The sequence below is a fragment of the Chiloscyllium plagiosum genome, chromosome 20 (genome assembly GCF_004010195.1).
Source record: "Chiloscyllium plagiosum isolate BGI_BamShark_2017 chromosome 20, ASM401019v2, whole genome shotgun sequence".
NCBI lineage: Eukaryota > Metazoa > Chordata > Chondrichthyes > Orectolobiformes > Hemiscylliidae > Chiloscyllium > Chiloscyllium plagiosum.
Window position 1 is genome coordinate 58936818 of NC_057729.1, and position 12540 is coordinate 58949357.

The following is a 12540-nucleotide window of genomic DNA, read 5'->3' on the forward strand; positions in this document are numbered from 1 at the left end:
TGCATTGTCTGAGTTGAGATGTCACCTTTATCTATAAAACCTTAAGCTATCTCAGGAATGTGATTGAAAGAAGTTGTGGGATTTACATATTAATGAATCAAATCCTGCAACCAATTCTAAAGGAAGAAAGATTTAACAGTAATCTAGGTTTGTTCATCAGTTGTATGACTCTTTAATCTTTTCCTATAAATTCTGTGTCCTATGATCATGTCCCACTAGCTACCTGACAAAGGAGCACCGCTCGAAAGCTAGTGCTTCCAAATAAACCTGTTGGACTATAACCTGGTGTTGTGTGATTTTTAACTGTATCGGTTCTGATGATATCAACTTCAACAAGGGAGCCACCAAAATGTTCACCTTCTTCCTCAACCGAGCATTCCTCAGCACAGCCAGGTCTGACCCATCTCCTGTACTTCCACCCTCACGCCCTCTCTTCCCTCCCACAATACTGATAAGGTTCCCCTTGTCCTTACCTACCATCCTACCAGCATCCATATACCAAAGATCATTAGTGGACACTTGCACCACCTCCAGTGAGATGCCACCACCAGTCACACATTCTCCTCCCCACCTTGCCTGCCTTCCGCAGGGACCATTCCCTCCAGGACACCCTGGTCCACTCCTCCTTCACTCCCAACACCACCCCCACAGCCCCATGACAACTTCCCCTGCAACTGCTGAAGGTGTAACACCTGCCCATTTCCCTCCACCCTCCTCAGTAACCAAGGACCCAGACACACCTTCCAGAACTTTACCTGCACTTCACTCAATCTAGCCTCCTGCATTTGCTGCTCACAACGTGGTCTCCTCTACATTGGGGAAATGAAGCATAGACTTCACAGAACATCTACGTTCTGTCACAAAAAATGACCCTGAGCTTCCAGTTGCCTGCCACTTTACCACCCCACCCTGTTCCCTGGCCAACATCTCTGTTTCAGCCTTGCTGCAGTGCTCCAGTGAAGCCCAGCACAAGCTGGAAGAACAGCACCTCATTTTCCACTTCGGACCCTGCAGCCCTCCAGACCTAACGTTGAGTTCAATAACTTTAAGGTTTGAGCTCAGTCATGTCCTTATCCTAATCCCCACACACCAGGCCTTGTTATTTAACGGTCTGCCCTTACACACTACCTATTGTTAGCCACTAACAGTCTCCATTAACAGCTATTCACCCTCCTAGTCAGATTGTTATCCACTCCTTTGTCTGCCCAAATGTTCTTCTCTCCTTTTGGGTTCTATCCCCACCTATTGTTTACTCTTTACTCTCTCCCCTCACCTTACCTTCTGCATATAAACTGCCATTTTCCCAGCCTACCATCAGTTCTGAGGAAGGGTCACCGGACCAGTAACATTAACTCTGATTTCTCTACACAGATGTTGCCAGACCTGCTGAGCTTTTCCAGCAATTTCTGTTTTTGTTTCTGATTTACAGCATCCACATTTCTTTTGATTTTTATTTTGCATGGTTATGGTGTGGTTTGATAGAAATGTTCAAGATATTAAGGTGAACAGATAATGTCAACAGAGAGAAACTATTTCAACTGGTTGGAAAGTCTAGGACAAAGGGGCAAAGCTTAAAAAGTAGAGATACTTGAAATAACCGATCTGTTTTCTGCTCCTGAAGGGAATCTAAACAGTTACTTGAGGAGTGACCTTGGTAGGCAGTTGGAATTGGTGCTGCTGATTGACTTTGCTTTACAGGTAAGTGTACCTGAGTGAGGTGCTGCATTTTTCCAGTTAACAGGATGCAGTTCACAAACATATTGTTGTACCAACCACTGGGGTAAACAGCCTTTTTGGTGAAAGTGAGGACTGCAGATGCTGGAGACTTGAGTCAAGATTAGAGTGGTGCTGGAAAGGCACAGCAGGTCAGGCAGCATCCGAGGAGCAGGAAAATCGATGTTTCGGGCAAAAGCCTTTTGACCCACCTCCCAGTCCTTCCCCATCCACTTTTCACTTGCCACTGCAAACAACTTCTTGGAGTTAAGGGGATTTTTATATAGGTTGTATGTGATTTGCTGCTTTTTAATTCCTAAATGAAATAAATGTATGTGCGTTCGTGTTTTTCATTAAATATCACAAGGGAATTATTGATTCATTCTCCACACACATCCACTCCCTCCACCACTGACGCTCAGTAGCAGCAGTGAGTACCATCTACAAAATGCACTGCAGAAATTCACCGACGATCCAAACCCACGACCACTTCCATCTATAAGGACAAGGGCAGCAGATACATGGGAACACCACCCCCTGCAAGTTCCCCTCCAAGCCACTCTCCATCCTGACTTGGAAATATAACACCATTCCTTCAGTGTTGTTGGGTCAAAATCCTGGAATTCCTTCCCTAAGGCTATTGTGGGTCAACCTACAGCACATGGACTGCAGCAGTTCAAGAAAGCAGCTTACCCCCACCTTCTCAAGGAGCAACTAGGGACAGGCAATAAATGTTGACCCAGCCAGTGACACCCACATCGCATTAATTCATTTTCTTAGAAATTCAAGGAATAAAATACAATTATAACAGATATATTTACTTGAAATGTTCTAAAAAGTTATAATATGATCACAGTAGTTCTCTTCTGATGAACTATTATTTTTTTCGTGCTGATTTCAAACAAACAACATAGTTGGTGCTTTGAAATCACATTACTGTAATTCCATGTATATTGACTCAGGCTGGGTACATGGGATCTGGGCTGGTGTGTGACAATGTGAGGGTGGTCAGGGTGGAAGTTCTGCTGGTTCTCAGCTGTGACATTGCTGGGTCAGTGACTTGTATTCAGGAGCAGCCCCCTACCAAAGACCACCTGGAGGACCCTTGGGAATCACACTGAGAGAGAGTGAAATCAGACAATATGGGAGGAAATCAACCAGTGGTGACAAGCCTCTGGATTTCTGCAGGTTTTGGATGGAATGCTTTATATGGAAGAGAATGCGTATGTGCATAGAGACCTGAGATCGGCAAACATTCTTCTCAATGGTAACCTGGAGTGCAAAATTGGAGATTTCAGCCTCACTCAGAAACTGAAAGAACAGAGATACATCCTCTTGAAAGGTATGTGTGACTGAAAGTTTGATGTTGAGACCATGTCTCTCCTGGCTGGGGAATCAAAAGCACAAGGTCATTGGCACAGAATGAGATATAGGTGGCCATTTCAGACTGAGCTGAGGAGAAATGTCTTCTCTCTGAGGGTAGTGAATCTTTGGTATTCCCTGAGGGCTGTGGATGCTCAGTCATTGAGGATGTCCAAGACAAACGTTGATAGATTTTAGAGTGTGAGACAATGAAGAGAATAGAGCAGGCTCTGGGACTCCAGCAGAAGATGAGCCATGTCCTGGTGGAGCAGGATCAAGGGGCTCAGTGGTCACTTCCTGCTGTGTTTCAATAGAAACCCGGAAGACACTCTGGGTAATAAAGTGCAGCGAGCTATATGAATGTATCTAATACACGGCTGAGCTCTGAGAATGACCAAGCTCCAGGATACATATCCTCCCTGTACTGAGTGAATGGATCTAATTTAGGGACTGAACAGAATCAAGCATCCCTACAGTGCAGATAGAGGCCATATGGCCCATCGAGTCTGCACTGAACTCCGAAGAGCAACCCTTCCAGACCAACCCTATCCCTGTAACCCTGCATTTTCCATAGCTAATCCACCTAGCCTGCACTTCCCTGGACACTAGGGGAAATTTAGCATGGCCAATCCACCTAATCTGCACATCTTTGGACTGTGGGAGAAACTGGAGCACCCAGAGGAAACCCACACAGACACGGGGAGAATGTGCAAACTCCACAGAGACAGTCACCTAAGGTTTGAATTGAACCCAGTTCCTTGCACTGTGAGGAAGCAGTGCTAACCATTGAATCACTGTAGAAAGGCTGATTTAACCTCGCCACTTTCAGGGTGGGCAGAGGAGGCAAAATTCTGTTTTAAGTTGCACATTTATTTTGTTGGAAAACGTCCATGTACAGACAAGTAGACATCAGCAAACGTACTGTCAGGATGTGAGGTCAACAGCAATCAAATAGTCAACTGCCATTGAGTAGCTACGGTGACAGCATTAATCTGACCCGATTCAAACATGGCTCAATGGTTTGTGTCTGCCCAAAATGAAGAAGACTTGCTGGGGAAAGGACAGAGCTTTTTGAGAAACTCCATTAGATCATGTGAAGGAGATATTGAGCTATCAGAGGGAGCAAATAAAACTCTCATCTCTCTGACCCTTCAAGCACCACATGCTATGCATGTGGTAAAATGTGCAAATCATGCATTGGCCATCCCAGAACCTCATCAAACAGGAGTGCAAGTCATCCTCAACCACGAGGGACTGCCCTAGAAGGCAAAGACTCTTCAAAAGTAATTAAATGGCTGTTATGTGATTGTAGATATGCAATTTCTCGCTTCATTTCACATGACCCTCAAACTGCATTTTACACTGTCCCTCAGGAGGGGTGGGAAGGCAATAGTTTACCTAAAATAGTGGCCATTGACCTACCATCCAACACAAACTTTACCCATATGGCTATCCATCTCAGTCCATGCATCGTCATGCGGGCCATTTATAAAATCATAGAATCCTGCAAAGAAGGCCATTCGCTTCACCATACCTGTGTCAGCTCTATGAAAGAGCTGTCCAATTAATACCCATGCTTTTGTGCTTCCAGATGAAAAGGTTGCAGTTAAATGGACTGCACCTGAAGTCTTCAGAGAGGAGACACACACTACAAAATCTGACGTCTGGTCCTTTGGGATTTTCTTGATGGAACTGGTGACTTTTGGACAGACACCATACCCAGGTAAGTGCCACCTTTACCCAAGGAACCAATGATTGTGAATGGTGAAGATGTTGAACTGCCAATTATAGACTGACAACATCCAACATTACTTCCAACCACCACTGACATAATCTTGGCCTTTAGACAAGTCACATTTCTGAAATATCTACAGTGACTGATGTGTGTTCATACAACACCAGCTGATGCAGCCTGAGTGTCAATTGGCAGCATTTACCAATTCACTGTGTAAAACTAAATGAGTTGGAGAAAAGAAATATTGAGAATGGAGTGGTATGAGATCATAGAATCATGAGCTGTGCATCCAGATAAATAACTTCCATCAGAAAGCATTAATAATAAGGGTTAGGGCTAACTGGATTGCCTAACTTAGGAAGAGCTGAAAATGTGTTGCTGGAAAAGCGCAGCAGGTCCGGCAGCATCCAAGGAACAGGAGAATCGACGTTTCGGGCATAAGCCCTTCTTCAGAAACTTAGGAAGATCCCAGATTCTGGAGCTAATGCACAAAGATGCAAAAATTATGTTCAAACTGTTGGTTAGACTTCATCTGGAGTGACAGACCCTGAGTCCATTGGATATTCAATGTCATGAAAGGTAAAAACAGAAAATGCTGGAGAAATTCAGCCAGGTCAGGCAGCATCTGAAGAGAGAGAAGCAGAGATGTTGTTTCAAGTCCCATGACCCGTCTTTAACTCTCTCCCAATTGCTGAAAGTAAGAATTCCAGGTGCAGCAGGCAGTGAAGAAGGCAAATGGTATGTTGGCCTTCATAGTGAGAGGATTCGAATACAGGAGGAGGAATATCTTGCTGCAATTGTAAAGACTTTGGTGAGACCATGGAGTATTGTGTGTAATTTGGTCTCCTTATCTGAGGAAGCCACGATGTGGAGCTGCTGGTGTTGGACTAGAGTGGACAAAGTTAAAGATCACACAACACCAGGTTATAGTCCAACAGGTTTATTTGGAAGCACTAGCTTTCGGAGCGACGCTCCTTCGTCGGGTGGTCATCAGGCAACCACCTGATGTAGGAGCAGCGCTCCCAAAGCTAGTGCTTCCAAATAAACCTGTTGGACTATAACCTGGTGTTGTGTGATCTTTAACTTTATCTGAGGAAGGATATTCTGACAACAGAAGGAGTGCAATGGAGACTGATCTACAGAAGGATTCCTGGGATGGTCGGACAGACGTATGAAGCGACACTGGATTGCTTTGGACCATATTCACTTGAGTTTTGGAGAATGAGGGGGTTTCGTAGAAACCTATAAAATTCGAGCAGCAGTAGACAGGGTAAACACAGGATGAATGTTCTGATGATCAGGAGTCAAGAACCAAGGATCATAGTCTAAAAATACAGGTTAAGCCAGTTAGGACTGAGATGAGGAGGAATGTCTTCACCTCATGAGTTGGATGACCAGCTACAATCATATTGAAGGTTGTTGCAGGCTCAAAGGGCTGTATGTTCCTATTTTCTATGTCTCTATGGAACTGAGCATGAGAACATGAATGACTGTGGTTCGGGTATACAGGATGTAATTTGAGACTTTGCAGATGGCATGAGACATGGAAAAGTACAAAACAATGAAGAGGTAGCAGGCATTAGGAGGATACAGGCAGATTGGAGAAACGGGCTGACACATGGGAATGGAATTTAACATAGCAAAGTATGAATCGGTATGTTTTGGTTGGAAGATCATGAATAGGCAATGTAAACTAAAGGGTGCTATTTGATAGGATGTGCATGGGCTGGAAGCCCTGGGCTTTACGTCCAGAAATTGGGAAAGGTGAGAGAGTTGTGAGCATTTGGGATCCTTGATTTTATTAAATAGAGAAACAAAATGCAGCTAATTTACAAACAGGAAATGCTAAAACCAGTCAGAGGGTCTGTGCTGAGAGTTCATGTACCTCACCACCACCCTCTCAAAGGCAACTAAGGACAGGCAGTAAATGCTGACCCAGCCAATGCACTTACATCCCCTCTGTGACTTTAATAAAGAAAAGGTCGAGGTCAGTGACATTTCATCAGAGACTTAAAACTCGGTGACTGAGTTTCAGTGACTGAGTTTGCGTCCATAAAAGACATTTTGGAACCAGATAGCCTTTACAACAGTGCAATGACTTCATGCTCACATTCACTGCCATCTGATTTTTATTGATGGATCTTTCTTTCTACTGGTTAACCTGTATTGGGCAATTCATTGCTGTCTCCTTGTTTTTAGGTCTAACCTTTGCACAAACTGTTCAGTTTTTGGAAAGTGGTCTTCGCATGCAACGCCCCCTGGGCTGCCCAGAGGAGCTGTATTATGTCATGTTGATGTGCTGGGAGGAGGAGCCCTGCAGCCGGCCATCATTTCAACTACTGCGTGACCTGCTGCAAAACCTCTGACCCTTCCTTTGCTGTGCTAACTCTTTCAGTCCTTGTTTTATCATCCAGAGTGTGTTGTTGTTCCCAGGACTGACTATATCTGATAAACCAAACCACAATGAATTATTGTGGGCAGCACAGTGGCTAAGTGGTTAGCACCGCTGCCTCACAGCGCCAGGGACCTGGGTTCAATTCCTGCCTTGGGCAACTGCCTGTGTGGAGTTTGCACATTCTCCCCGTGTCTGCGTGGGTTTCCTCCGGGTGCTCCGGTTTCCTCCCACAGTCCAAAAGATGTGCAGGTCAGGTGAATTGGCCATGCTAAACTGCCCGTAGTATTAGGTGGAGGGGAATGGGTCTGGTTGGGTTGCTCTTCAGAGGGTCGGTGTAGACTTGTTGGGCCGAAGGGCCATGTTCCCACACTTTAGGGAATCTAATCTAATCTAATCCGAAAGGAAGACAGAAATGTCAAAGCCAATGCCTTGCTAAAAATCAGTTTGAATCCTTCACTGGGAAAGGTGACTGAGAATGTTTCTATAACCACAGTGTCCTCCAGTTTCTAACAGAGAACAGAGGAATGAGTTGTAATTTGAAGACACACACTTTATCAATTTTGCTCTCTTTAACGTGGTGGCTCTCTGCCTTGCTGCAGTTGAGTTGAATTGAATTGAATTGAATTTATTGTCACGTGTCCCAAGGCGCAGTGAAAAGCTTTGTCTTGCGAGCAATGCAGGCAGATCACAGAGTTAGGTGGCATGGACAAGTTCCACGTCACAGTAACACACTGAGCATTACCAGGTTAGATACAGGACAGTCTAGTAGCTCTTTCCATTGTTTCGGTGTCATGTAAACACACCATTCGACATCACTGCAACATTGCAATTTCCCTCACCACCCTTCTGCTCTCTCTAGATGCGGTTCTCTACACTGGACCAAAAAGGTATATGTTCTCATTGGGTAACAGAGATTATATCAATTTAACACAGTACCAATATGGACAGGCATTGGCTTTGGGTCTGATGCCCCATCTGTCCTTTCAAATGAATATAGAGCATTACATCATGATGTCTGAAGAAAATCCAAAGGGTTTCTTCCTGGTGTCTTGGTCAATATTAATTACTTAGGTGATTTAGCTCAGTGCTATTGCTGGGAGCTTGATATGTTCAACATTACTGGCTGCATTACCTACAGAATAACCCTGACTACACAAAGGGTCTTGAGGTTCAATGGTAGTGTCCCTGCCTTTGAGCCTGATGGTATGGGTTCAAGTCCCATTTGAATTTATTTGATTTGGTTTATTGTAGTCACATGTACCTAAGTACAATGAAAAGTTTTGTTTTGGGAGTAGTGCAGGCAGATCAATGCAAACAAAAGCATACGGATCATAGGGAGCTTAATCTGAGCGAGACAGACTGGCTTACGGCTACACAGGAGGTGCACAAAGCAAGATCAATATCATTTAAAGTTCGAGCAGTAGAGATGTCTTAGCAAGTTGATCTTTAACGAAATAGTGACGACACATTAAAAGTACAACATTAGTTATAAAGCACACTGGGGGGTGCTGAGGTCAGGAATGGTACTTACTATAGAAACGTAAATCCTTTCTATGTATCCGCATCCACTTGGCTTCCTAGTCCTCTTGTAAACATTTGGCTACTCTAGTTGAAATCTTGACTTGGTGTGGAAATTGAATGAACTCTTGTCTGAGAATGACTCAAACCAATTTGACTTTGCTGAGCGATGTGAAGACCTTTAGTGAGAAAAATGTGCAGTCTGAGACAAGGTGTCTCCTGGAGAGGTTACTTATTTGTGTGAAATGTTCGTTGCCCAGAGCTCCAGTTTATCGATATCTCATTAGTAAGACTGATTCGAGAAGCTCTTTGAAACAGAAATTGAACTACAATATTCTCATCAGTGTATTCAATTATCTGATTCTGAAATGCATTAATTATTTAAAGCACAAAATCAAGAAATTTGATTTGATTGAGGAGATTACCTTATTAAAATCCACTGATTGGATTTGTTGCAGATTGCTGGTTGTTATGAATTTCAGATTGTTTTAGAAAGGGTTTTTTTCTACTCTGTTCTAGGAAATAGTTCACTGCACCTTCAGAAAAATAGCCTGATAGGGAATCTTCCCAATTTACCCAGACCAGTGGTTTCACAGTTTAGTCCTTTGTTAGTGCTGCATTATTTCATTTTCGATAAGGGTGAAAATATCAACTAAGATTTGTCATTCTGTTTTCTTCCGTCTCGCAGTCAGTATGTCAGTGTAACTTTTATGAGTTATGTTCTTGCTATCATTATTGTATCATTATTGTATTGTGACCTGAAGATTTAAATATCTCCACCCGACCTTCAATGACTTGAAGCAGCACACTTTATTAATGCATGCTCCTCAATTATAGTCTAATAGATTGATGCTAGCCCACTCTGTGAATGTAATGTTTGGATATAATGTTATCATTAGATTAGATTCCCTGCAGTGTGGAAACAGGCCCTTTGGCCCAACAGGTCCACACCGACCCTCTGAAGAGTAACCCACCCAGACTCATTTCCCAGCATTTAACCCTGATTAATATACCTAACACTATGGGCAATTTAGCATGGCCAATTCACCTGGCCTGCACATCTTTTGGAATGTGGGAGGAAACCGGAGCACCCAAAGGAAACCCACATAGATACAGGGAGAATGTGCAAACTCCATACAGACAGTCGCCTGAGGCTAGAATTGAACCCAGGACCCTAGTGCTGTGAGGTAGCTGTGCTAACCACTGAGCCACCATGCTGCCCCAGCAGATCAACTCTGAAATCTGGTTCGATAGATCTTTTCATTTTTATTTAATGATGTGGTCTCTTACTGAAATACAAAAACATAACAGTGCAGATCTGGTTTTAACAATGAAACAAAAGTTTATTATGCAAAAGAAAGAAAGATAAAATAGTAAAACCAAGTTGTTTACAAGTAACACATTTAAAAGATTCCAAAACTTACAGTAAAAATACAATATTCCATCCATTCCTAACAGCACCTCTTTACAGTACTTAAACACCAGAGAGGATTCCCTTCTATAATATCTACAGGTTTCTTTCAATTCCTGGTCTTGAGAGTCTGACAGCCTCTTCCTTGACTATTTTCACAATGGAGCTTTGAATTTCTTAGCTTCGAATAACCTCTTCATGGTTGCAACTAGTCTCGAATTTCAAACAAAAACCATTACAGAAAAAAGCTATAAAGAAGACAGAACATTTTTAAACCTGCCAGCAAAGGAATACACAGCTAACTGGGATCCATGGCAAGTTGAAATCACTAGGTGATGAATTCCTTGCAAATCAATGTGGAATCTCTAGCTTCAATCTGTGTCGGTTCAGGAGGAACTATATAGGGACAGAATATAGTGGAAGCAATTTTAGTGAACACTGTGCCAATTGTTAAATTGAATTCTGAGATTTAGAACAGAGTTTCTGTAAAAGTTAAAATGTTCAAGTTTTGTGCATATGCCACAGAAATGCACCAACTATGCCCTCACCAGGCTGTGCTTCAAGTGATGCCTTTTCTCGTTCTGGAATTATGTGTCATTTATTTTGAAATAAAAAGCTTTTCGTTGTTACTTGTTGGCCTATACCAACTTAAATACTTTGGTGGTGTAAAAGAAATTATTGATAAGTCATAGAATCATAGAGGTCTACAACAATGAAAAAGGTCCTTCAGCCCATTGAGTTTGTGCTGGTCAAAACCAACTACCTAACGATACCAATCTCATTTTCCAGCACTTGGTCCATAGACCTGTCTGCTGTTGCATAGCAAATGTACATCTCAATACTTCTTCAATGTTATGAGGGTTTCTGACTTTGCCACCCTTAGTAGCAGTGAGTTCCAGATTCCCACCACTCTTTGGGTGAAAAATGTTTTCTGCACATCCCCTCTAAATTTCCTGCCCCTAGCCTTAAAATTTTGCCTCCAGTTCATTGATCCTCCACCATGGAGACATGTTTATTCGTGTCTGCTCTGTCTATGTCACTCATCATTTGATACATCTCAATCATATCCCTTCTCAGTCTCCTCTGCTCTAAGGTAAACAACACCAATCTGTTCAATCTCTCTTTATTACTGTAACTCTCCAGCCCAGGCAACACCTTGATAAATCTTCTCTGCATCGTCTCCAGTGCAGTTACATCCCTCCCTCAGTGAAGATTCCAGAATTGCACAGAAGACACTGAAATTGGAATTCTATAATGTTAATGTACAAATACATGCCTCTAAATAGGAGAAAGTGAGCACTAGAGATGCTGGAGATCAGAGTCAAAAAGTGTGGCACTAGAAAAGCACAGCCAGTCAGGCAGCATCCGAGGAGCAAGAGAGTCGATGGTTTGAGCATAAGTTCTTCATCATACATGTTACTGTCAATCTTAAATATGGATAATTGGGTTTTCTGTGCAATATTTTCCCCAAACTGACATCAGACGCATCGTTTATGGAGTGAAGACACAGTACATGACAGCGAGTCAATCTGCCTGGATATATTCTCATTCTCCATGTCAGAAATCTCAGACCTGAAAGAATGTGAGATTATTGTGATTGGAACCATAGAAACTAAATGTCAAGCAAGGAGGGGTCATTTAGCCCATTGTGCTACTCCGGCTCTCACATTCAGTCCTCCATCCTGGCTTCCAAAAGTGGTGTCCAAAATTGGACAGGATATTCCAGGGTGGAAAGTATTCCTTATGGGTTTCAACATCATTTCCTGATTTTTGTAAAATCATTCATGGGGTGTAAACTCAATGAGATTCACTCACTAACAACATTTATTGATCATAGTTAAGCACGGTCACTTCTGCTATAGGAAGGATGTTGTGAAACTTCAAAGGGCTCAGAAAAGATTTACAAGAATGTTGCTGGGATTGGAGAGTTTGAGCTATGGGGAGAGGCTGAATGGGCTGGGCCTATTTTCACTGGAGCAATTTCTTGAAGTTTATAAAATCATGAGGGGTATGGAGAGGATAAATAGAAGGTCTTTTTCCCAGGGTAAGGGAGTCAAAAGCTAGAGGGCATAGCTTGAAAGGGAAAAGATTTAAAAAGTACCTGAGGGGCAACCTTTTCTTCACAGAGGGTGGTGCATGTAAAGAAGAAGCTGTCAGAAGAAGTAGTGGTGGAAGGCAGGTACAATTGCAACATTTAAAAGGCATCTAGATGGTTACATGAATAAGAAGGGTTAGAGGGATATGGGACTGAATCATTTTAGGATATCTGGTTGGCATGGATGAGTTGGTCAAAAGGGTCTGCAGTACAGCTGTACATATGAACCACATTGCTGTCGGTCTGGAGTTACATTTACGCTAAACCATGTCAGAACGATAGGCAAAAGTGAGGACTGCAGATGCTGGAGA

At 42.9% G+C, this 12540-nt stretch overlaps 1 protein-coding gene across 3 annotated transcripts in view; it reads left to right on the forward strand.

Moving 5' to 3' along the window:
* Positions 1–7321, forward strand: part of LOC122559930 (tyrosine-protein kinase HCK-like) — a 33455-nt gene extending 26134 nt beyond the window's left edge. For all 3 annotated transcript variants that reach the window (XM_043710038.1, XM_043710040.1, XM_043710039.1), the window contains 4 exons: positions 1622–1698; positions 2902–3055; positions 4667–4798; positions 7010–7321. In XM_043710038.1, coding sequence (XP_043565973.1) covers positions 1622–1698; positions 2902–3055; positions 4667–4798; positions 7010–7176 — 530 coding nt within the window. In that variant the 3' untranslated portion in view covers positions 7177–7321. The remainder of the gene's footprint in view (positions 1–1621; positions 1699–2901; positions 3056–4666; positions 4799–7009) is intronic.
* The last annotated feature ends 5219 nt before the right edge of the window (positions 7322–12540 follow it).